The sequence below is a fragment of the Salmo salar genome, chromosome ssa10 (genome assembly GCF_905237065.1).
Source record: "Salmo salar chromosome ssa10, Ssal_v3.1, whole genome shotgun sequence".
NCBI lineage: Eukaryota > Metazoa > Chordata > Actinopteri > Salmoniformes > Salmonidae > Salmo > Salmo salar.
In genome coordinates, this window is record NC_059451.1 from 72274872 (window position 1) to 72301996 (window position 27125).

General features: G+C 42.8%; 1 protein-coding gene across 2 annotated transcripts; it reads right to left on the reverse strand.

Annotated features, from left to right (window-relative positions):
- Window positions 1-3225: 3225 nt before the first annotated feature.
- On the reverse strand, window positions 3226-26723 carry si:ch211-284k5.2 (uncharacterized protein CFAP97D2). Of its 2 annotated transcripts, none has more exons than XM_014124064.2 (5): window positions 26605-26723; window positions 26236-26316; window positions 24778-24896; window positions 17139-17322; window positions 3226-3493 (listed from the first exon to the last, which is right to left on the reverse strand). In XM_014124064.2, the coding sequence occupies exons 1-5, from the start codon at window positions 26695-26697 to the stop codon at window positions 3344-3346; spliced, it is 627 nt and encodes a 208-aa protein (XP_013979539.1). In that variant the 5' UTR covers window positions 26698-26723; the 3' UTR covers window positions 3226-3343. The 2 variants fall into 2 exon arrangements, with proteins under 2 accessions (XP_013979539.1, XP_013979540.1); XM_014124065.2 differs by lacking the exon at window positions 3226-3493 and adding an exon at window positions 8463-8758 and having other exon boundaries at window positions 26605-26717.
- Between the last annotated feature and the right edge of the window lie 402 nt (window positions 26724-27125).

The window sequence follows — 27125 nt, forward strand, 5'->3', positions numbered from 1 at the left end:
TTTCATAGATTTGCTCGAGTGAATTGAAGAGCCTGCCCCAATTGCAAAATGTAGATCATTTCTGTTTTCTTTCCTTCTGCATTATAAGTTCAATTCCCAAGAGAACAGCCATGCCAATAGTAATTGTAACATAGTGTTTTGGACTTGTGATTTTTGTGCTATTTATTCTTTGTTTCACAATTACACTGCTTTGTGTCACTGACCCATTTGACATGCATGGAACCTATGACATTTGACGTAAGTGTTTGGACGAAAAGCGCATAATGAGGGAGTTCAGGTGCAGTGATCCCTAGTGTCACCATGGAATGAAGGACAAGTTCTGCTCGAATACTTCAGGTGTGTATTCACCAGGAACCAAACGGGAAAGATCTAACTAAATGTGTCCAATAGAAACTCTTGTTTTCATTGGTAACTGTTTTTCCATTGCCAAACGTTTTGCAGCAGTTTGCTACGTTGTGCAGTAATGAATACACCCCCAGGTGATAGCTCAATCTGTTTCAAAATGGTTTCATACCTTCTTAATATGACCCTGGCTTAGGTTTTCCATCGCCCTCTGTTCTCCTCAACTGTTCCTCTGTACTGTAAAAGCAATATAGGAGCCTACCGCTCTTCCCGTCCACCTTTATCATTTAACCCTTAACCTTTGTAATTTATGTGCACTTGCATCCATGCCCAGAATACCCTTTGATCCGTGCACAAAAATAAATGTATTTTTCTAGATGTGATGTGTATGAAGCCTGCATTCAATTATTAATGTTTCTATGGATGAAGTGTCACAGGATGGAAGATTACATTTTTTACATAGATTTTTAGGGTTTGTTTTTTATTGGACAGAGGAGAAATAGACGGAGAGTGTGTCACGAAGGCAGTGGGCCGGATTCTAAACCACGACGATACTGGCTGTAGGTGGTGGCACTAACCCACCGTTTTCCAAACTCGGTCCTCGGGACCCCAAGGGGTGCACGTTTTGTTTTTTGCCCTAGCACTACACAGCTCTATTTGATTATTTGAATCAGCTGTGTAGTGCTAGGGCAAAAACCCCCTGGGATCCCGAGGACCGAGTTTGGGAAACCCTGCATTAACCGCTAGACCACCCAGGCCACAGTATACTTTTCTAATTCAATCTATCTATATCTATCTATCTATCTATCTATCTATCTATCTATCTATCTATCTATCTATCTATCTATCTATCTATCTATCTATCTGTGTGTGTGTGTGTGTGTGGGCGGGGGGGTCAGACAGTGGGGGGTACTACAGTCTTCTATAATGTCACCTCTTGAAACAGGGTCACTGCGAAACACTGCGCTCTCCTAATCCGCTCTTGTAAACCTGTTCCATTTTTTATTACAGCCATGAAGCCACACTAATGACTTGTTGGAGGAGACACTCCTGTGTAGCACACATTCTTACAGAGAACGCTTCTCTGCTGCTTAGACAGCCAGGTACAGTGAAGTACAAGTTTGTGGCCCAAATGTCACACTATATAATGCACTACCCTATGGGCCATGGTCAAAAGTAGTAAACAATATAGGGAATATGGTGGCATTTAGAACGTACAAGTTAATTCGCCGTGCTTGTTACTAACGCATTAGCGTTACTGTCATGATGTTCATGTGCATCTGGAAACAAGAATTATCATTAAGAAAACTGGTGCGATCCAGGAGAGCAGGAAACTGGAAACTAACATGACAAAAAAAAGAGAAAACCGTGGACTGAGAGAATAACTCGGTCAAGCACAGTACACAGACAGGCGAACAGTAAACATTGGTTTTAGCCCCACCAGCCAACTCACAGAATGGGTTGCAGTTGTAGCCTTCCCTTTTCACATTTAAAACCAACCCAAACCAAACTGCTGGCTCTGAACTTTTCTTTCCACATTGTCCTTTTGAGTTCCTGCAACTATGGTGGATGAGTAACCGACCCAGCCCAGTACAGGTTAGTTTGGCTCTCTAGTGTACAGTATCAGCCCTAAAAACAAGTGAAGAAATATCCCCTGTAATTCTATCCTTTGGTTTGTAAAGTAAAATTAACAGTCCATTGAACTTGAAAAATTCAAATTGAAACATATTCTTTTGAATAGAGGTGTCATAGGAATTATTCAACGCAGTGGCTTATCGCTTGTGAACATAACGAGCACACAAACACACACACTCTATACGAGGCCCCCTGAGGAGTGACTGTAAATTTAGAAAGAAAAGCAAAAGTGATAAGTCTTGGCCGTCGGACCCATCTACTCTCGGAGGCTGACATCACACAGATGTGTTGGTTATTAATAGCTTATTGTTAGTGAAAGAGAGCATGAATGGGCCAGATGGCAGAGCCTTGGGAGGAACCCTTAAGAGTAGAAAGGGAAAACACACTAAACAATACGAGAAGCTGGAGAAGCTGGTTCAAACATTGGCCATTCGCCCAGATGAGCAAGGCACTTCAACTGAATTGAACTCAGTGTGGAAAAAGTATTAAACCCATTGGCCCTAAAACATTTACGGTCAAAGCATCTTCCAATGCTTCCCTCACAAACAAATACTTTTATATTTAGTATGATAATGTTACTGTTCCAAAAATACTTATTTTTAACAACAAAAAATAGAACAAGGAATCAAAAAAAGGCAGATGTCCAAAAATGTTATCTTCCAATTAACACTGGATTTAAATCTTGGACCTAGACTTGAGAAAGCACTTAAAAAGGAAAACATCGATAGAGAGAACCCTGATTCTAATCAATGAGTTTTGGCCCTGGGTCATTATGGTACAAACCTCAGGGACCTTGTTGAAATTCCAGGATTAATAAGTAACTACTGGGGTGAGATGCCCCCTCGTTTGTTACCCCCTCTTCAGATCTGGATGTTTCCGCTCCTGGCAAGAAGAATAATTTGTCTTTAGATAGGTAATATATGTTCTCTCTTCTCTCTCTCTTCACTCCCCTGTATAATTAACAGAGCCCTGCTTAAGGAAATACATATTGCCCTCTCATCAATAGTTTTGTATTTGCTGCCATCTAGTGGGAGAGAAGTGCAATGTCAAGGTTGGTGCATACCACCCACTAGCACTCCGGAGTGAAGTTTCCCTCAGGTACAGATCAAGGATAAGCTTCCGCTCCCCCAATCCTAACCTTAACCATTAGTGCCCATGGGGAATATGCTAAACTTACCCAAGATGAGCATCTAGGGGCAACTTAGCACTACACCACCCACTAGCACACTAACTGACACAAAACATTTCTGCCATAGCACCTCTTTATTAAAACAGGAATTGATAGCATGAAAGAATACAACATCACAGACTTTTCATTAAAACTAAAAGTAATGCTTATTTCACTAGTTTTTTATCCACTTCATCATTAATTTAGAGTATCTTTGTTTTCTTCTGTTTCCTTTTTCTCTTCCTCCACCTCCTGGTCAGTGTTGGTGCCACTGTAGCTGTTGCTTTCTGAAGACTTCTCACTTTGTCCCGAGTCACTGCCCGCAAACTTCACCCTCTGCTTGGATTTCTACTTACAGAAGAAGTAAGGGGACACGAGAACAAAGAAATGCACGTCACTTCTTAGTTAGCCTGATGGTCCAGTCTGTTTGTACTTAAGTCAACCTCTCTGTGTTCCTTCATTGTCATGCCAAACATTGCATGGCATGACAATAGTTTGCTACAGCACGTACAGAATGGGACCTGGCTAGTTCTTAGCTACCAATCATTATTAGACATTCCAAAGACTTCTAAACAGCTTCTACCCCCAAGACATAAGACTCCTGAACATCTAGTCAAATGGCTACACAGACTATTCACATTGCTCCCCTCTCCACTGCCACTCTCTGTTGTCATCTATGCATAGTCACTTTAATTAACTCTACCTACATGTACATACTACCTCAACTAACCGGTGCCCCCGCACATTGACTCTGTACATGCACCCTCCTATATATATTGTTATTTTTTTACTGCTCCTCTTTAATTACTTGTTACTTTTATCTCTTATTCTTACCTGTATTTTCACTGTAAGGTAAGCATTTCACTGTAAGGTCTACCTACACCTGTTGTATTCGGTGCATGTGTGACTAATAACATTTCATTTGATTTGAAACTGCAGAGCTTTCATCTCCCAAGTAGCTAGCTAGCACATTTTAGATTCCAAAAAGTGTTCTAGACTGCCACCTGAAATGCTTGTAAATGAATTGGAGTGTGTAAAAAGGTCTCTGCAGCCATCTAAATGATATACACATTTTTATTCATTTTATCTTTATTTAACTAGGCAAGTCAGTTAAGAACAAATTCTTATTTTCAATGACGGCTTAGGAACAGTGGGTTAACTGCCTTGTTCAGGGGCAGAACGGCAGATTTTTACCTTGTCAGCTCATCTCATTCCTGACTGTTTGCACATTCGGATCGACATTTTTGTTAATTAGTATCATCACACCTTTTGAGATCCTTTTTCCATGACAGATAATTATTTCACCGCCCCATTCCTTTTCCCACGCAACTTCACCTAAAGATGTAGAGTGTTTCCTGTCAACAGTCAGGTTTGGGTAGGTTACTTTCTAAATGTAATTCGTTACAGTTACTAGTTATCTGTCCAAAATTGTAATCAGTAACGTAACTTTTGTACTACCAAAACTCAGTAACGTAATCTGATTACATTCTGTTACTTTTAGATTACTTTCCCTTTAAGAAGAAGACAAAAATGCATGTTACCAATTGAACATCTATTGCAGGATAAATCAATGTTAAAGTTTACATTGCTGGCCATATACAGTATGGATGTTAAATTTTACTTTATGGGTTGGTTATGTAGGCTTCTTTAATCCATCGCTTTCTACTACATATAATAATACAATTAAATTATATCTTAACATTTAATACCAAAGTCTATCAGAATTCCAGTCATTCCAATAAATGCTATACACCTTGATCTTCAAGAATAGAACTTGGAAATATAGATTAGTCAAATTGTTTTACCTGAGCATAACCCCTAAACTAAGGACTTATTAGCCAGCCCTACTCTGTTGTTTATGATTGTGTTGTCATGGAGGACTGATTGGGCTCATTGATTCAAGTTGAAAAATAAATGCTGCGCTCATGGAATGGCATGCTTTGAGCACTACTGAAAAGTGCTATTTACATGTGAAAAATGAATGCCATATGCTGCATTTGCTATAGGCCTATTGCTTACCTTATGTTGGTGACACTTTGATATCTTGATAATATGCAGCTGTTTAAAAGGCAAATCCATAGATGAAACAATAACAAAACGGTTGGCCAGCCTCTGTTTTGGTAAAATGCTAAGGGATGGGCCTAGAGAAATGTAACCACTCTCAGATTAATAGACAGAACTGTGGATGCAATTATTGTTTTAACCATGTTATGAGGCTATACAGTGTTTACATTTACAATGTTTACAAACATTGGAGTAAAACAAGCTTATATTTTGGGTTCTCATAGAGTGTGATAGTTGAACTATAACTTATATAACTTATAAATGCTTGATGAGCATAGTTCATTCAGATCTAGGATGTGTTGTTTAAGTGTTATATACTGCTCAAAAAAATAAAGGGAACACTTAAACAACACATCCTAGATCTGAATGAAAGAAATAATCTTATTAAATACTTTTTTCTTTACATAGTTGAATGTGCTGACAACAAAATCACACAAAAATAATCAATGGAAATCCAATTTATCAACCCATGGAGGTCTGGATTTGGAGTCACACTCAAAATTAAAGTGGAAAACCACACTACAAGCTGATCCAACCTTGATGTAATGTCCTTAAAACAAGTCAAAATGAGGCTCAGTAGTGTGTGTGGCCTCCGCGTGCCTGTATGACCTCCCTACAGCGCCTGGGCATGCTCCTGATGAGGTGGCGGATGGTCTCCTGAGGGATCTCCTCCCAGACCTGGACTAAAGCATCCGCCAACTCCTGGACAGTCTGTGGTGCAACGTGGCGTTGGTGGATGGAGCGAGACATGATGTCCCAGATGTGCTCAATTGGATTCAGGTCTAGGGAACGGGTGGGCCAGTCCATAGCATCAATGCCTTCCTCTTGCAGGAACTGCTGACACACTCCAGCCACATGAGGTCTAGCATTGTCTTGCATTAGGAGGAACCCAGGGCCAACTGCACCAGCATATGGTCTCACAAGGGGTCTGAGGATCTCATCTCGGTACCTAATGGCAGTCAGGCTACCTCTGGCGAGCACATGGAGGGCTGTGCGGCCCCCAAAGAAATGCTACCCCACACCATGACTGACCCACCACCAAACCGGTCATGCTGGAGGATGTTGCAGGCAGCAGAACGTTCTCCACGGCGTCTCCAGACTCTGTCACGTCTGTCACGTGCTCAGTGTGAACCTGCTTTCATCTGTGAAGAGCACAGGGCGCCAATGGTAATCTTGGTGTTCTCTGGCAAATGCCAAACGTCCTGCACGGTGTTGGACTGTAAGCACAACCCCCACCTGTGGACGTCGGGCCCTCATACCACCCTCATGGAGTCTGTTTCTGACCGTTTGAGCAGACACATGCACATTTGTGGCCTGCTGGAGGTCATTTTGCAGGGCTCTGGCAGTGCTTCTCCTGCTCCTCCTTGCACAAAGGCGGAGGTAGCGGTCCTGCTGCTGGGTTGTTGCACTCCTACGGCCTCCTCCACATCTCCTGATGTACTGGCCTGTCTCCTAGTAGCGCCTCCATGCTCTGGACACTGCGCTGACAGACACAGCAAACCTTCTTGCCACAGCTCGCATTGATGTGCCATCCTGGATGAGCTGCACTACCTGAGCCACTTGTGTGGGTTGTAGACTCCGTCTCATGCTACCACTAGAGTGAAAGCACCGCCAGCATTCAAAAGTGACCAAAACATCAGCCAGGAAGCATAGGAACTGAGAAGTGGTCTGTGGTCCCCACCTGCAGAACCACTCCTTTATTGGGGGTGTCTTGCTAATTGCCTATACTTTCCACCTGTTGTCTATTCCATTTGCACAACAGCATGTGAAATTTGTCAATCAGTGTTGCTTCCTAAGTGGACAGTTTGATTTCACAGAAGTGTGATTGACTTGGAGTTACATTGGGTTGTTTAAGTGTTCCCTTTATTTTTTGGAGTAGTGTGTCTATATATATATATACAATGGGTTCTGATATCTTCCCATTGCTTGTTGTAAACATATACTGTGTAGACAAATACATACAAAAGATGGACAAACAAGAAACATTTTGAATTATAACAAGTTCTAGACAATAGAGGGAGAGAGAGAAGAGAGAGAAAGAGAGGGGAGAGCGATCAAGTGTGTATGTGTGTGTGTCCATGTTTGTAAGCGAGTGTGTAATTGAGTGTGTGTGTGTATCAACTTCATACTGTTCAGATATTTTACAGTCCCAAATGATTTTTTCCGTAACCTGGTGTCCCTGTAGAATTTAGTATAACCATGGTGTTATGGAGCTGTCTCGGAAAAAACTGTCCTTCTATAAAGAGTTTGTCCACAACGCTTACCCCTCTCCCTCTGTTGCTTCTGTACAGGATACAGTCTCTTGCCACATTCGTTTATCTCCTGGGAAAATTGGTAATTGAGACTGAATTTGTCCCTTTAAGTTCCCTTCTCCTATTTTGGGACGATAGGTTTGGGACCCTTGGTCTTGTCTCTCTGAGCTCCAAGCCTGTGCACTCTTTGGAAACCACCTTGTTTACAGTCTAGAGGAACTTTCAAGGTGGACTGCATGAACTGTCTTATTGCGCCCTCTGCATTTTTCGGAATCCAAGAAAAATAAAATAAAATCACGCATGCTTTGGGTTTGTATGTCTGGTAGCGAATCCGTCATCCCCCTGTTTTCCCTGAGTAGACAATCCATATTAGAATCGAGGGTTTTTACCTTGGCTGTGAGTGACTTATCTCCTAGGAGTGTGAGAATTTCACTGTTATATTTTATTTATTTTTATTTCACCTTTATTTAACCAGGTAAGCTAGTTGAGAACAAGTTCTCATTTGCAACTGTGACCTGGCCAAGATAAAGCATAGCAACTCGACACATACAACAACAGAGTTACACATGGAATAACGAAAACATACAGTCAATAATACAGTAGAAAAAAAGAAACAAAAAAAAAGTCTATATACAGTGAGTGCAAATGAGTTAAGATAAGGGAGTTAAGGCAATAAATAGGCCATGGTGGCAAAGTAATTACAATATAGCAATTAAACACTGGAATGGTAGATGTGCAGAAGATGAATGTGCAAGTAGAGATACTGGGGTGCAAAGGAGCAAGATAAAGAAATAAATACAGTATGGGGATGAGGTAGATACAGTGGGGGGGAAAAGTATTTGATCCCCTGCTGATTTTGTACGTTTGCCCACTGACAAAGAAAGGATCAGTCTATAATTTTAATGGTAGGTTCATTTGAACAGTGAGAGACAGAATAACAACAAAAATATCCAGAAAAACGCATGTGAAAAATGTTATAAAATGATTTGCATTTTAATGAGGGAAATAAGTATTTGACCCCTCTGCAAAACATGACTTAGTACTTGGTGGCAAAACCCTTGTTGGCAATCACAGAGGTCAGACGTTTCTTGTAGTTGGCCAATGCTCATCGGGCTATAGCGACTCGTTGTGGTGGGCCGGGTACCTGTGGGCTGACCCCGGTCGCCAGTTGAACAGTGTTTCCTCCGACACATTGGTGTGGCTGGCTTCTGGGTTAAGCTGGCGGATGTTAAGGAGCACGGTTAGGCGAGTAACATGTTTCGGAGGACATATGATTCCACCTTCACTTCTCCCGAGCCTGTTGGGGGAGTTGCAGCGATGAGACAAGATCGAAAGGGGGTAAAAAAAAATATTATTATTAAAACAATTGAGAATTATTTTTTACTTTTGTCACAATTCATGGTATCGCAACAAGAAATGCAAATGGAAAACATGAGACATTATTTGTAATTTAAGCGTTTACATTTTATTTTTAAATGTGTAAGTGTTGTTCTGGATAGTACCATGGAAATTAAATATCAAACTCACTTTGCTATTTCTTTTTCCATTTGGCAGACATACTGAATCATGAAAATGATAATGCGATATATTACTTTTTAACAGCGAATTTGAGCACAGCATAGGTAAAGTAAGTGCATAGCTATCTACAGCTAACTTTTGTCAGTGGAATAGGCCATGCAGCTACCGGTGAACTTTTGCTTGTTTGTTTGTTTATTATACCAGTATTAATCATTGCACTCTTCATAGACTTATCATATAGGTTGAAAATACTGTTGCACAAGTCCTACAATCTCACATTTGTGGGCTACATTTAATAATATACTCAGTTAATCAATTGTAGCCTAGATCGTTTATACACAGTTAGTTTTTTCCTTGACAACTGATAAAGCCCACTTTAATTGGTACATACACAAACTATAATTGTCCCGAGCAATACCAAAGTATTTGATGCAAGAACTGCAAACCCAAAGTGTGTCTCACAAAAGACCTCATCCAACATTAAGGGGCCCCTGACCAGTTTGACATTGCACAGAAAGTCAGCAGGACCATTGGAGAGCAGACAGACCTCACGCAACGATTTAATATAGACTGTGAGTTGAAGCCAGAGTCTGGAAAGCACTCAATCTCAAGTAGATCTGAGGACGTCAACCATATTGTGAGTGTGCTTCTTGATCAGAAAGTGTTTTCTTTGACACCTGGCAGGTTGTACCCAAGATTTCAGAACTTCCAAATAAACTATGAGGAACTAGTGTTGTGGATCAGCAACCACAAACTGAACTTACACCGTAGGAAGAACAAACTGTCTGCTTGCTTGGCATGCAGACAGAGGCACAAACGTTGACAGTTGATTACAGCTGTAGTGCTGAGACCTTAGAATGGAAATTGTTATCTTAAATGCCACAGTAGAGAAGTAATGTAAGAATAGGAAAGAAGACGTATTACTGAAACCAATCACAATGTAGACTCACAGAACATGAGAACACTCACAGAACACATCCAAAAGTGAGAGGTGCCGGATTCTGTTCCGGCAGGATCCAGCTCAAATTAAGCACTGGTCATGGCAGATAATATATATATTTTTTTGGTGACTTCAATATTTACATGGAAAAGTCCACACACCCACTCCAAAAGGCTTTCAGAGCCATCATCGATTCAGTGGGTTTTGTCCAACATGTCTCTGTAACCATGCATTACCACAGTCATACGCTGGATCTAGTTTTGTCTCATGGAATACATATTGTGAATCTAACTGTTTTTCCTAATATTCCTGGACTATCGGACCACCATCTTATTACGTTTGCAATCGCAACAAATAATCTTCTCAAACCCCAAGCAAGGATCATCAAAAGCCGTGCTATAAATTCTCGGACAACCCAAAGATTCCTAGATGCCCTTCCAGACTCCCTCCACCTACCCAAGGACATCAGAGTACAAAAATCGGTTAACCACCCGAGTGATCTAAATGTAACCTTGCGTAATACCCTAGATGCAGTCGCACCCCTAAAAACAAAAAACATTTGTCACAAGAAATTAGCTCCCTGGTATACAGAAAATACCCAAGCTCTGAAGCAAGCTTCCAGAAAATTGTCACGGAAATGGCACTCCCCCAAACTAGAAATCTTCCAACTAGCTTGAAAAGACAGTACCGAAGAGCCCTCACTGCTGCTCAATTATCCTATTTTTCCAACCTATTTGAGGAGATTAAGAACAATCCAAAATTGATTTTTGATACTGTTGCAAAGCTAACCAAAAAGCAGCATTCCCCAAGAGAGGATGGCTTTCACATTAGCAGTGATGAATTCATGAACCTCCTTGATGAAAAGATTATGATCACTAGAAAGCAAATTAAGGACTCCTCTTTGAATCTGCATATTTCTCCAAAGCTCAGTTGTCCTGAGTCTACACAGAACTGCCAGGACCTAGGATCAATGGAGACACTCAAGTTTTTTTTATCCTGCATCTCTTGACACATTCATGAAAATAGTAATGGGCCCTAAACCTTCCAGCTGCATTCTGGACCCTATTCCAACTAAACTTCTGAAAGAGCTACTTCCTGTGCTTGGCCATTCTATGTTGAACATAATAAACATCTCCCTGTCCTCCGGATGTGTACCAAACTCACTAAAAGTGGCAGTAATAAAGCCTTTCTTGAAAAAGACAAACCTTGACCCGGAAAATGTAAAAAACTATCGGCCTATATCGAATCTCCCATTCCTCTCAAAAATTGTAGAAGCTGTTGGACAGCAACTCACTGCCTTCCTGAAGACAAATAATGTGTACGAAACACTTCAGTCTGGTTTTAGAACCCATCATAGTACTGAGACTGTGAAGGTGGTAAATTACCTTTTATTCATTGGACTAAGGCTCTGCATCTGTTCTCATGCCCCTAGACCTTTGTGCTGCTTTTGACACCATCGATCACTTTATTATTTTTGAGAGATTGGAAACTCTAATTGGTCTACACAGATAAGTTCTTGCCTGGTTTAGATCTTACCTTTCTGAAAGATATCAGTTTGTCTCTGTGGATGGTTTGTCCTCTGACAAATCAATTGTAAGTTTCAGTGTTCCTCAAGGTTCCGTTTTAGGACCACTATTGTTTTCATTATATATTCTACCTCTTGGTGATGTCATTCGAAAACACAATGTCAACTTTCACTGTCATGCAGACGACACACAGCTGTACATTTCGATGAAACACGGTGAAGCTCCAAAATGGCCTACCCTGGAAGCCTGTGTTTCACACATAAGGAAATGGATGGTGGCAATAGTTTTTACTTTTAAACTCAGACAAAACAGAGATGTTAGTTCTAGGTCCCAAGAAACAAAGTGATCTGGTGTTGAATTCAAAATTCATCTTGATGGTTGCAGAGTTGTCTCAAATAAAACTGTGAAGGAGCTCGGCATTACTCTGGACACTGATCTCTCTTTTGGCGAACATATCAAGAATATATCAAGGACAGCTTTTTTCCATCTTCATAACATTGCAAAAATCTGAAACTTTTTGTCCAAAAATGATGCAGAAAATCTAATCCATGCTTTTGTCACTTCTAGATTACTGCAATGCTCTACTCTCCGGCTGCCCGGATAAAGCACTAAATAAACTTCAGTTAGTGCTAAACACGGCTGCTAGAATCTTGACTAGAACAAATGTTTTTTATCATATTACTTCAGCCTCTGGCTTCCTATTAAAGGCTAGGGCTGATTTCAAGGTTTTAGTGCTAACCTACAAAGCATTACATGGTCTTGCTCGTACATATCTCTCTGATTTGGTCCTGCCGTACATATCTACACGGTCACAAGACGCAGGCCTCCTTATTGTCCCTAGAATTTCTAAGCAAACAGCTGTAGGCAGGGCTTTCTCCTATAGATGTACATTTTTATGAAATGGTCTGTCTATCCATGTGAGAGACATTGACTCTGTCTCAACCTTTAACCCTTTCATGCGTGAGTTCCAAATATGCACGTGATGTTAGAATGTTCTCTCCATTCCAGAATGGGATTGTTACACAACAGTACATTTAATCCTCGCTACCATCAAACCAAGGCACGCTGCCTGTTTTTATTTATAGGCTGTTTTCAACTTGTCAATTTCAAATTATTTTCGAACAAGTTTTTTATTTTCTAAGAACAGTTTGAATTGAGGTGTGTTCCGCCTCATTCATTCACATAAAAATAGTCATTTTTACTTTTGTGGACTAATACATTTTTTTAACATTTCTGACCCGGACAAAATTCCCCAAGCACTTCCCAATTGTTTGTGCAGTTCAAGTCTGCAGACATTTGCTCATCTCCCGTCCTTAACACACGTGTTCACATTTTCCGTCTCTTGCCTGCATTACAGTCATAGTTGTTTCCGTTACCAATAATAACTTTGGAAATGTGTGCGTTTCTATCAAAGTAAGTGCCTTATAACGTTATAATAGTTTCTGCATGTCGTGTTATGTCGTTTCTACTGTAGCATAATATTTTTGTGTATATTCCTTACACCCGCGGATACGCGAGGTAACGTTACTCATTTCATAACCTTTATGCTGTTGTACTCAATGCTTAGGTAGCTAGCTACATTCTTCTATTAGCTCTGGAAAACAATGCTAATTGCGTCAGAGAAGTATTAGCATGTGTTGTATTTTGAAGCTACCCTAGCCTTCTGACTCCCAAGTGGCGCAGAGGTCTAAGGCACAGCATCTCAGTGCTAGAGGCGTCACTACAGACACCCAGGTTCAAATCCAGACTGAGTTTCTATCAAAGTAAGTGCCTTATTACATTAGAATAGTTTCTGTATGTCGTGTTATACCGTTTCTGCTGCAGCTCACTGTATGTATGGAGCATAATATATTTGTGCATATTCCTTATAACCGCGGACATGAAAGGTAACATTACTCATTTCGTAACCTTAATGGTGTTATATTCAATCATGCTTATGTAGCTAGCTATATTTTTCTATTAGCTCCGTAAAACAATGCTAATTGTGTCAAAGAAGGATTTGCTTGTGTTGTATTTTGAAACTACCCTGGCCTTTTGACTCTCAAGTGGCGCAGCGGTCTAAGGCACAGCATCTTAGTGCTAGAGGTGTCACTACAGACACCCTGGTTCAAATCCAGGCTGCATTTCTATCAAAGTAAGTGCCTTATTGAGTTAATAGTTTCTGTATGTGATTTGCATGTGAACTGTACATCCAATTACAAAAAATCCTTTGTTCAGTAATCATCTCACCTGTTAGCTGGCAGTGAACTATGTGGCCATTGAGGGCTGTGAACTATGTGGCCATTGAGGGCTGTGTCCGCCTTATCCACTGCCCCCCATTTTGAGGTTATAGTCAAGCACGCAGTCTGGTCTGATTTTTCTCTCTCCCGTCAGGGGGTTCACCCTCCCTGTGGCCGACATGGTTTCTGTATGGACAGTGGAGAGGGCATGGATGTCTCGTTTGTCATGCCAGCTGATGACTGTTCTCCTTGAACTCCGCCTCCACTCTCTGCATCTTCCTGCATCCGAATGCCGGCATCCCCTTCCTATTTGACCTGACTGTGCCACAGGCCCCTGTGCTGTTGTAGAGCAGATGCTGGAAGAGTGTGGGACTGCTACAACAATTGTCCACATACAAAGTGTGTCCTTGCTAAGATGAGGAGCCAGCATGGTCATCACCACGGACCCGGACACCCCAAGCCCCTCATACTCATCAGTGCATAGGTCCTTGTATGACACAAAGACTCAACCAAATGCTATGGTCAGGCTGGTAAGAACATTTCCTATTTTGTATAACGGGTCATTTAGGATGGCAGTAGCATTGTTGACAAAATGCAGTCATCGCAGCAGAACTAGGAAGAAGGGAGTTGCAAACATAGGATCTGTGCTCCAGTATTCTCTTAGGGAGTTCTTCTTTACTATCCCCATGAGAAGGACTGTCACCAGGAAGGTAAACATTTCACTAATTGTAGTTGCCCCCCCCCCCACTCCTGGCTCTCTCTTCTCCTGTAGCTCCAGGGCATTCTGCCTTCCAGCTACCACAGAAGTCCCGCACTTCATCCACTGTCGGTCTGCCTCCATCACCACCAGCATCTTCAAAGGGAACTGGGACTTTGTCAGTGGACAAAGGGTCCTCAGATTCAAGGTTCTCAATGGCTGAGGGGCAGCTCCTCACTGTCAGAATTTGATTCCTAACTTTTACTCAGACTCATTGTCAGAATAAAAAAAATCTCCAGAATTTCCGCATTTGTGAGTTACTCCTTTTGAAAGACATTGCTAATGCTACAGGTTCGCTCACTGGCTACATACATAAACAACAACACTGAATGGCTCAGAGTGGGAGTGAGAGGTTACATTACAATAGATGCAATAATCGGAATGCATTATTTGTCACAAGTACTTGAAAACATGTGAATAAAACTGTAAATACATTATGCTCCATACATACATACATACATACATACATACATACATACATACATACATACATACATACGCGCCTACAGTACTGTAGAAACGACAGCACGATATACAGAAAATAAGGAACTTGCTATCAAAGTAACGCACACATGTCCAAAGTTATTATTTGTAAGGAAAACAACAAGGAAGACAAAATGAGCGCCAGCAAGAAAATGTTCAAATTCTTGTAAGACTGCGCAAATATATGCATACTTGATCTGCACAAACATCAGTGAAGTGTGGTGGGCTCTCGAAGAGAGAAGTTTATCCAGCTGAGTAAAGCCTCAAACTTAAATTGTCCGCAACGCTGAAATCGGCTACTTCTATGTGAATTAATGAGGAGGCGGAACACACCTCAATTCAAACTGTTGTTAGAAAATACAACTTGTTAGAAAATCATTTGAAATTGACAAGTTGAAACATAGCCTATAGATAATTAGCAGGCAGAGTGTGTTAACTGTTCTGTTGCGTAATAATCACATTTTGGAACGGTGAGAGCATTCTGACATCACGTGCATAAAACAACTCACGCTGGGGCGACCGTTAGAGATATTTGGAACTCACATGTGAAAAGGTTATGTATGCTCCCTCTAATTTAGAAAAGAATAATAGAATATAATAAAACTTTATTGTCCATCCAGGATGGCCATTTTCTTTGGCATCACCTTCCATTAAAAGAATCACATTCTCACATCATACACATTTAAACCAGTCAGTCCATCATGTTGCATACACTAACAACATAGACATTAATACATTCACTCACAAATGACCATTGTCCCAACTGCACTAGATAGATAAGTACATATACCGATACAATTTACTTACATTTAGTACTCCAACAGCACAAGGAACTAATTAATGTTTGAACACGTTCTTCTTGGCCATGGGCATTCTGAGGCGCCGGCCAGAGGGTGTAGAGGGTTCTCTCTCTCTCCCTCTCTCCCTCTCCATCCACTCCCGGAGGACCTGAGCCCTAGGACCATGCCTCAGGACTACCTGGCTTAATGACTCCTGGCTGTCCCCAGTCCACCTGGTTGTGCTGCTGCTCCAGTTTCAAATGTTCTGCCTGCGACTACAGAACCCTGACCTGTTCACCGGATATCCTACCTTGTTTTCGAATGTCTCGCTCCCTCACTCTCTCTCTCTACCACACCTGCTGTCTCAACCTCTGAATGCTTGGCTATGAAAAGCCAACTGACATTTATTCCTGAGGTACTGACATGTTGCACCCTCTACAACCACTGTGATTATTATATTACTCTGCTGGTCATCTATGAACATTTTAACATCTTGAAGAACAATCTGGCCTTAATGTACTCTTATAATGTTCACCCTGCACAGCCAGAAGAGGACTGGCCACCCCTCAGAGCCTGGTTCCTCTCTAGGTTTCTTCCTAGGTTCCTGCCTTTCTAGGGAGTTTTTCCTAGCCACTGTGCTTCTACATCTGTCACACCCTGATCTGTTTCACCTGTCTTTGTGATTGTCTCCACCCCCCTCCAGGTGTCGCCATTATCCCCTGTGTATTTATACCTGTGTTCTCTGTTTGTCTGTTGCCAGTTCGTTTTGTTCATTGATTTTTCCCTTGCTCCTGTCTTTGCTATAGTTCCTGTTTTCTTGTTTCCTGGTTTTGACCATTCCTGCCTGCCCTGACGCTGAGCCTGCCTGCCGTCCTGGACATTTGCCCCACCTTTCTGGATTACTGACCTCTGCCTGCTCTTGACCTGTCCTTTTGCCTGTCCCTGTTCGAATAGTACATTTTTGTTATTTCGAAACTGTCTACACCTGGGTCTTACCTTAAATGTGAAAACATCTCCATTGCTTGCTATTTGGAGTTTTAGGTTGGGTTTCTGTATAAATACATTTTATTCTATTTAATCTGTTCTGAACTACCATTTGAAAAACGGGGAGGGATTGGGTTGTGGGTTGGGGAACGCTGTCAGCATGGCCACTACCATCTAAAACATTATTCATTGCTTCAAGCCACACCTCGCCACACCCACCAAACAGGATCAAACGTAGCTCAAAGTCTGGTCAAGTAAGTTTTGGGGAAACATGTCGTTCAGTACAAACCAATCTGCAACGTAGAAAACGTTCAAGCGAACTGAACGCACCTCAGTTTTACAAACAGGAATTCAGGTCAAATCAGTTTTGCTTGAATCAATTAATGAATGAAAATTCTGCTTCCGGTTTCTCGCCTATCTCAGAGAGGAAAACAATGTTCCTATAATGGACTTGTATCACATTGATCGCACCTGTTTGTTGGCGACAGCACGAGGGTAACGAGCGATGTCATCACGTCTGCGCAGCACCCTCTCCCAGTCGTCCAACCAGAGCTGGCGACGGTAGTCAGATTCACGGGCCGTGATTCGCTGGTAGATGGCCTGGTTCTGATTAGTCACCTGCAGCAGCTCATCCCTCCTCTTCTCAGCGTTCAGACTACAGCACCGAGAGAGAGAGACCCAGAATGTTTAGTTCTGTCTTCCACACATCACTATGTATGCTCAGTGTAACCTACTGTACCATCATCCAAGGTACTATGACTTTAGCCAAAGGGTCTGGGCCTTTATGGCACAGGTAGTAGTGCACTAGTCCTTGACACTATTTCCCATATAGCATTTTGTATATGGCATTATAACACTTTGAAAGGTAGACTCAGCAGAATAGCGTGACCATGAGCAGCATCGCAGATATTGTGATAAGTGAGATGCAAGACTTCGCTCTCACACAGTCACACAGCATATCTGTGCATGTGCATGAGTTCATTTTACTCTGTGACAGAGTGGTAGCAACAGGACCAAAACAGAGGAGAAGTTTAGCCTCGAGCATCAACGCTCTTAGTTGTTGTGGAAATTAAACCACTATATTGTTTACTTTGTGCATCTATGTCATATAGTTGAGTCTACCTTTAACCAACTCAGTGGTTAGACTGTCCGCCGTGAAATTGAGGAAGGTTGTGGGTTCGATCCCTGGCCGAGTCATTCCAAAGACTCTAAAATTGGACTTGATGCCTCTGCTTGGCACTCCGAATTAAGGAAATGGATTGACTAGCTTCTTGGGGGTGTATTTGTACATCAAGCTACCTCACCCTATGGGCCGTTCTGTCTCAGACAAGCTTACTTGTTATAACACTTTGCTTCACACAGCATTAAGGCTTTTATAATTATAGATGTTTATGGGCAGCGATTAGTACTTATGGTGTTCATTATAGAGCATTATGCATAGATCATAAGGCATTATGAATGCGCTTATAATGCATTGTGAAAAGGGGATTCATAGGAAGTGTCAAGCAGGAAACATGTCTGTCCGAGGGAGTCAGCCAGGCCAATACCAGTACTGACAACAGACAGCCACATCTGCAGCTCAATAATTCAACAATGGGCCATATCAATATTGGTTACATAAATGATTTGATGAGTCAACAGAATGTGCGGTGACATAAACATTTTTCGAAAATCAAGTATGCTATAAATGCCAAGATTTTATATTCATTTCGGTTTGTCATCTAGTAGAATTCACTGCACACTTTTCGGGAATTTCTCCTTACAATGATTAAGTCTATTTACTTGTAACGTTACATATTTGAAAACAAATCTGCAGCTGCCTACATGCTTTAGTAGGACTAAAAGTTACTGTTTGAACAGTAACGTTAGCTACAGGTTTACTTGTTTGCTGTTGAGCCACAATTTAATATTTAACATTAGCCTAGTTAGCTAGCTAGATAGCTACTTGTTGTAAATACCAGGGCTTGTGTTCAAACTGCCCTAGCCAAACAAATCCTATAGGATTTCAATTAAAAAAAATCAAATAGAAAACCCTATTACATTTTGTAACGTATCCTTTAGGAAAGAATCCTATAGGTGTCACGTCCTGACCAGCAGATGGAGCTAGTGTTTTAGTTTTGGTCAGGACGTGGCATGTTTGTGTTGGGTATGTTTGTATTGTTGATTGGGACTTCCAATTGAAGGCAGGTGTGTTGAGTTGCCTTTGATTGTAAGTCCTATATAGGTGTGTGTGTTTTTCTTTGGGGTTGTGGGTGGTTGTACTTGCACTGCGTTTTGTATGCCTGTAAGACTGTCACTGTTGTGTTTATTGTTTATTCAGTGGATACTTTACTGGAGACCTCGGGCCGAGGTGCGTCTCTGCAGGCTCCGGACTGTGGGCCGTCTCTGCTGACTCCGGACTGTGGGCCGTCTCTGCTGGCTCCGGACTGTGGGCCGTCTCTGCTGGCTCCGGACTGTGGGCCGTCTCTGCTGGCTCCGGACTGTGGGCCGTCTCTGCTGGCTCCGGACTGTGTGCCGTCTCTGCTGGCTCCGGACTGTGGGCCGTCTCTGCTGGCTCCGGACTGTGGGCCGTCTCTGCTGGCTCCGGACTGTGGGCCGTCTCTGCAGCCTCCGGACTGTGGGCCGTCTCTGCAGCCTCCGGACTGTGGGCCGTCTCTGCTGGCTCCGGACTGTGGGCCGTCTCTGCTGGCTCCGGACTGTGGGCCGTCTCTGCTGGCTCCGGACTGTGGGCCGTCTCTGCTGGCTCCGGACTGTGGGCCGTCTCTGCAGGCTCCGGACTGTGGGCCGTCTCTGTCGGTTCCGGAATGTAGGCCGTCTCTGCCGGTTCCGGACTGTAGGCCATCTCTGTCGGTTCCGGACTGTAGGACGTCGCCAGAAGCTCTGGATGGGGAACTGTCGCCGGAAGCTCTGGACGGGGAACTATCGCCGGAAGCTCTGGACTGGGACTGCGCACTGAAGGCCTGATGCGTGGGGCTGGCTTAGGAGGCGCCAGACTAGTAACCCGCACCACAGGGCTAGTGCGAGGAGCAGGAACAGGACATACTGGACTGGGCAGGCACACTAGAGGCCTGATGCGTGGGGCTGGCTTTGGAGGCGCCAGAACAGTAACATGCACCACAGGGCTAGTGCGAGGAGCAGGAACAGGATACACTGGGTCTTGAAGACACACTGGAGCTCTGGAGCACACAGCCTGCACAACCCATCCTGGCTGAGTTGATACTGTAGCCCGGCACAGGTGGAGTGCTGGCACAGGGCGAACTGGGCTGTGCTGAGGAATGATGGCTGCCGTGCGTAGAGCAGGCGCAGGGTAGCCTGGGCCTAGGAGACGCACTGGTGGCCAGATGTGCTGAGCAGGCATACTCCTTCCTGGCTGGATACCCACTCTTGCACGCCACTTGCAGGGGGCTGGTATCGACCGCACCGGACTGTGCGTGAGGATGGGCGAGACCGTGCGAACTTCCGCATAGCACGGTGCTCTCCACGCCAAACGCTCCCCATAATAAGCACGAGGAGTTGGCTCAGGTCTATTGCCTGACTTACCCCAACTCCCCGTGTGCCCCCCCAATTTTTTTGGGGGGGGCTGCCTCTCAGGCTTCCTTGCCAGTCGTGTCCTTCCTCCGCTGCTTGGTCCTTCTTTGGTGGGTGGTTCTGTCATGGTCGTCGTAAGGAGTGGACCAAAATGCAGCGGGTAAAGTGCTTATCTTCTTAGTTATTAAAGGAAAAAACACTTAAACAAAACAAATGACGAAAACAGTCAGGTGCAGAGACTATACCGGAAACAACCACCCACAAACACAAGTGAAAAACGAACACACTTAACTATGGCCTTCAATTAGAGACAACGACAACCAGCTGCCTCTAATTGGAGGTCATTGAAAAACACAACATAGAAATAGAAAACTAGAATAAACATAGAAATAGAAAATATAGAACATAAATCAAAAACCCCGAAAGACAAAAAACAAACACCCCCTGCCATGCCCTGACCAAACTACAATAACAAATAACTCCTTTTACTGGTCAGGACGTGTTTTGGTCACTTTTGAATGCTGGCGGTGCTTTCACTCTAGTGGTAGCATGAGACGGAGTCTACAACCCACACAAGTGGCTCAGGTAGTGTAGCTCATCCAGGATGGCACGTCAATGTGAGCTGTGGCAAGAAGGTTTGCTGTGTCTGTCAGCGTAGTGTCCAGAGCATGGAGGCGCTACCAGGAGACAGGCCAGTACATCAGGAGACGTGGAGGAGGCCGTAGGAGGGCAACAACCCAGCAGCAGCACCGCTACCTCCGCCTTTGTGCAAGGAGGAGCAGGAGGAGCACTGCCAGAGCCCTGCAAAATGACCTCCAGCAGGCCACAAATGTGCATGTGTCTGCTCAAACGGTCAGAAACAGACTCCATGAGGGTGGTATGAGGGCCTGACGTCCACAGGTGGGGGTTGTGCTTACAGCCCAACACCGTGCAGGACGTTTGGCATTTGCCAGAGAACACCAAGATTGGCAAATTCGCCACTGGCGCCCTGTGCTCTTCACAGATGAAAGCAGCTTCACACTGAGCACATGTGACAGACGTAACAGAGTCTGGAGACGCCATGGAGAATGTTCTGCTGCCTGCAACATCCTCCAGCATGACCGGTTTGGCGGTGGGTCAGTCATGGTGTGGGGTGGCATTTCTTTGGGGGGCCGCACAGCCCTCCATGTGCTCACCAGATGCAGCCTGACTGCCATTAGGTACCGAGATGAGATCCTCAGACCCCTTGTGAGACCATATGCTGGTGCGGTTGGCCCTGGGTTCCTCCTAATGCAAGACAATGCTAGACCTCATGTGGCTGGAGTGTGTCAGCAGTTCCTGCAAGAGGAAGGCATTGATGCTATGGACTGGCCCGCCCGTTCTCCAGACCTGAATCCAATTGAGCACATCTGGGACATCATGTCTCGCTCCATCCACCAACGCCACGTTGCACCACAGACTGTCCAGGAGTTGGCGGATGCTTTAGTCCAGGTCTGGGAGGAGATCCCTCAGGAGACCATCCGCCACCTCATCAGGAGCATGCCCAGGCATTGTAGGGAGGTCATACAGGCACGTGGAGGCCACACACACTACTGAGCCTCATTTTGACTTGTTTTAAGGACATTACATCAAAGTTGGATCAGCTTGTAGTGTGGTTTTCCACTTTAATTTTGAGTGTGACTCCAAATCCAGACCTCCATGGGTTGATAAATTGGATTTCCATTGATTATTTTTGTGTGATTTTGTTGTCAGCACATTCAACTATGTAAAGAAAAAAGTATTTAATAAGATTATTTCATTCATTCAGATCTAGGATGTGTTATTTTAGTGTTCCCTTTATTTTTTTGTGCAGTGTATATATGGAGACTGTTTAGTGCCAGCAATAAGGGGTTAAGTCTCAGATATAGGACAGAAACTTCAGAGCAAACTTCCTTTTGAATATTTGGGGAGTTGCCTATCTGTTCCATGTTGTGAATCTGTTATTCAATGTGTTTGTATGGGTTAATAGCAGAAGGCCAAAAATAATTTTACAGCAAACAATTACAGCAAAAAATACAGTATCAGTCAAAAGTTTGGACACACCTACTCATTCAAGGGTTTTTCTTTTTTTTTTACTATTTTCTACATTGTAGAATAATAGTGAAGACGTTACAACTATGAAATAACACATATGGAATCGTGTAGTAACCAAAAAGGTGTTAAACAAATCAAAATAGATTTTATATTTGAGATTCTTCAAAAATGCCACTGTAACGGTCGTCGTACATCATGGACCAAGACGCAGTGGGTTGAGTGCTCATCTTAACTTTTTATTTGAACACATACGTAACAAAACAAGAAAACGATCGAATGAACAGTGTTGTAGGCTAACACACAGCAGTACAACAACAACTTCCCACAAAGGGACAGGTGAAACAAAGCTACCTAAGTATGACTCTCAATCAGCAACAACGATGTACAGCTGTTCCTGATTGAGAGCCATACCAGACCAACACAAAGAAATACACAACATAGAAAACCATAGAAATACAAAACAAGAACATTACCCAAAAACCCCAGAACACATAAACCAAACATCCCTCTTACATAAATACATATCCCATAAAACCCCAAACCACTTAAAACAAATACCACCTGCCACGTCCTGACCAAACTACAATAACCAATAACCCCTTATACTGGTCAGGACGTGACAGCCACGCTTTGCTTTGATGACAGCTTTGCACACGCATGACATTCTCTCAACCAGATTCATGAGGTATTCACCTGGAATGAATTGCAATTACCGGTGTGCCTTGTTAAAAGTTAATTTGTGGAATTCCTTTCCTTCTTAATGCGTTTGAGCCAATCAGTTGTGTGGTGAAAGGTAGGGGTGGTATACAGAAGACATCCCTATCTGGTAAAAGTCCATATTTTGGCAAGAACAGCTCAAATAAGCAAAGAGAACAACAGTAAATCATTACTTTAAGACATGGTCAGTCAATGCGTAATATTTCAAGGACTTTGAAAGTGGGGGTGCCATAATCCTACAAGACTAGCCCAACAGGAAAAACTCCAGGATCCAGAAAAGACACACAAATTTTGCCTCACCACTTTTGAACCTGTGGTTCTACCTCTGCCGTTTGTTAATAAAATACTTTTTCTGCTAACAGATCCCTCTGTGCATTAAATTATAGTTTTTTGTCCCGGTGCTGAGTTAATGGGAGTTAATGTGTAGCGACTAATTGTATAGCTAATAGGCTATGTGTTTTTAGAGCGACTGAGGTGAATGAAGCTACAGTAACCAATGTACTTAAATCTCTCTTTGCTCTTTTAACTTCTGTCTTGAATCTTAAAAGCCCTTAAAATATCTTAAAATCTCATCTAGGGACTGGTGCAGTAATTCAGTGTAAAGTAGGCCTAGTGGTGCAGTTTACGTTTATCAAGTTCCTTGGTGTCCACATCACCAACAAGCTATAAGGCTCCAAACACACTAAGATGTGAAGAAGGCACGACAAAGCCTATTCCCAGTCAGGATACTGAAAAGATTTGGCATGGGTCCTCAGATACTCATAAGGTTCTACAGCTGCACCATCGAGAGCATCCTGATTGGTTGCATCACTGCCTGGTATGGCAACTGCTTGGCCTCCAACCGTAAGGCACTACAGAGGGTATGGCCCAGTACATCACTGGGGCCAAGCTTCCTGACATCTAGGACCTCTATACCAGGCGGTATCAGAGGAAGGCCCTAAAAATTGTCAGAGTCCAGCCACCCTAGTCATAGACTGTTCTCTCTGCTACCACAAGACAAGCGGTACCGGAGCGCCAAGTCGAGCTCCAAAAGGCTTCTTAACAGCTTCTACCCCCCAAGCCATAAGTCTCCTGAATAGCTAATCAAAGGGCTACACAGACCCCTCTTTTACGCTGCTGCTAGTCTCTGTTTAGAATCTATGCATAGTCACTTTAACTCGACCTACATGTACATATTACCTCAATTACCTCAACTAACCGGTGCCCCCGCATATTGACTCTGTACCGGTTCCCCCTGTATATAGCCTCGCTTGTTATTTTACTGCTGCTGTTTAATTATTTGTTACTTTTATTTTCTATTTTTTACCTAACACTTATTTTTATATGTTTTCTTACCTTCTTAAATCATTATTGGTTAGAGCCTATAAGTAAGCATTTCACTGTAAGGTCTGCACCTGTTGTATTCGGCGCACGTGACAAATAAACATTGATTTGATTTGACCTGTTGTATTCAGCTCATGTGACGAATAACATTTCATTTGATTTGACAGTTTATTATATGCGTCAGTATTGTAATTACAACTCTCCCAATCCAATAAACAATTGAGAAATAAATGCAGAACTGAGTATCAGTACACCATTCTGTGAGGCATTTGATGGATGGACAAGCCTTAAAAATCATTTAATATTCTACCACGTTTTCTTTTGACAAAGAATGTCCACAGTTAGTCGTCAAATACTTATTGATCCTATGAATAATGGACTCAACGTTATATAATATCACTGCAAAACACAAGAGTATTACATTTCCTATGGAGAGTATTGCCGTGACACAGTGCTGAGAGGTTAAACGTGAAACTTGAGTAGCCCTTACCTTCTCTCGGGATAATGGTTCCTGTGGTCGACCAGACCTTTGGACCGCACGATGTCAGACAGCTTGGAGGACAGGAGACGGTTATCTCTCTCGATGGTGACCAGCCTCTCATCTTGTAACTGATCGATAAAAATAGACGTTGTAATGGCAGACATATCTCATTTAAAAAATGTCCGATATTGACATTTAACCAGTTATATGCCACTTCAGGTGACAGGTTATATTTCACTATATTTTGATACTCAAACCTTGTTGGTAATGACTGTGCTATCAGTAGACATTTATGACTGATATAGGCATACACTCTAATGTTTCAGATATTGAATGCCTATGTGAGACACATACACATTGTAGTTGTAAGGATACAGTAGCAGTTTTACAATTATCTTATACCCTTGTCTATGGCCATTTGTATGGCTATGCTAGATGGAAATATCTGTTTGTCTGTATACATGATTTCACTTTATCTACTGTATTTCTTTCATATACAGTCTGCAATGTAACTAAATGTCCTACCGCATACTTTTTAACCTATAGTAACAATAATGGTGTGATAGCACACGGAGTATACAAAACATTGCTCTTTCCACGACATAGACTGCAGGTGAATCCAGGAGAACGCTATGATCTCTTATTGATGCCACTATGTTATATCCACTTCAAACAGTGTAGATGAAGGGGAGGAGACAGGTTAAAGAAGGATTTTTAAGCCTTGAGAAAATTGAGATATGGATTGTGTGTGTGCCATTCAGAGTGTGAATGGGCAAGACAAAAGATGTAACTGCCTTTGAACGGGGTATAGTAGTAGGTTCCAGGCGCACTGGTTTGTTTCAAGAACTGCAACGCTGCACAGTTTCCCTTGTGTATCAAGAATGGTCCACCAACTAAAGGACATCCAGCCAACTTAACACAACATTGGGAAGCATTGGAGTCAACATGGGCCAGCATCCCTGTGGAATGCTTTCGACATGCTCCATGCTCCGATGAATCAAGTCTGTTCTGAGGGCAAAAGGTTTTCCTAATGTTTGGTATACTCAGTGTATGTTTATTTCATTTTTCCAGATCCCAAGGGCACTTTCTTTTATTAACAAATATATATATTTTCAACCACCACTGTAAGGTAACATCATCAGGCCATTTGTCCCGTCTGCTCCTGCTCCTCCCCTCTGGTATACGCCATTGCCAGAGTACTAACCACCGGTCCTGGGATTCATCATTACGCACACCTGTGAATCATTATGATTCCCACCTGGAGTCCATTACCTTCATCATTTCCTCCCCTTTATATGTCACTCTCCCAGGTTCACTGACCAGTTGGTGTTGTTCTTGTGTCTCGGTGTACTGCCTTATGTTAGTGTCGTGTTCTTGGTGTTGATGTTTTACTGAAACGTTTCACCTGCTTCCGACTCACCGCCCCATCATTACACCATCGTAACCAGTGTGTGTGTGTCCACTGACCTGGAGTTTCTTGAGTTTCAGCTGAACATGTGCAGGTGTTCTAATGCCTTTAGTGTCCACAATGGGCCTGGCCGTACTCAGCTGGAGGAGATGTTAAGTTAATGTTAGGTTGTTATGGAAGTTAATTATGTAACCCATTGTTGATTTACTTCATTCATTTGGTGTGTGTAAGTAATGCTTCTCAAGAACATCCAGGAGGAAAATAAAATGCCTGATGATCAGGCATGTGATCATATGCTTAAATGAATGAACACCTTAATAAATATGCACATGCACGCAAATGTATCCACTTGTGTACTTGCCTACATAAATATGTATGTGCGCACGTATAAATACACAGGCACAAGCAGACACACACTTATCTCATACCTTATTCCTATGCTCCTCATATCTGGTCTGGTCCCATTTCTTCTGCAGGTACTTGTTCGTTGCAGGTTTCAGTGGTTGGTATGACTTGTGCATGTTTCAATTGTGTAGCTCTGTGCTTTCTGGCACTTCAGGGCACCTGCCAATAAACCCCCCCACTGCCCCTCCTCCTCCTCCCCACACACATACACGCCCCACTCTCCAAGCAGGAGGTCCGGCTAAGGCTCGCTCGGCCTAAGGCAGTTACCATGGCGCCATGACTCACCTGTATCTCCCTCACTAATGCTACTGTTTCTAATGTGGGCAGATTGGATGTCAATGAATTATTAGTGGACTGACTTACTCCCCAGTGGCTTCAATAAAGAGCTGCTCTACTCCAAACACAGGCCCTGAAGGCAAATGCTGCCACTAACATCAATGTCTGTTTACGAAAAAAACAATGCACTCACTACTGTAAGTTGCTTTGGAGAACAGCGTCTGCTAAATGATTGAACATTTAAATGTTTTACAAACTGGAGTCTAAT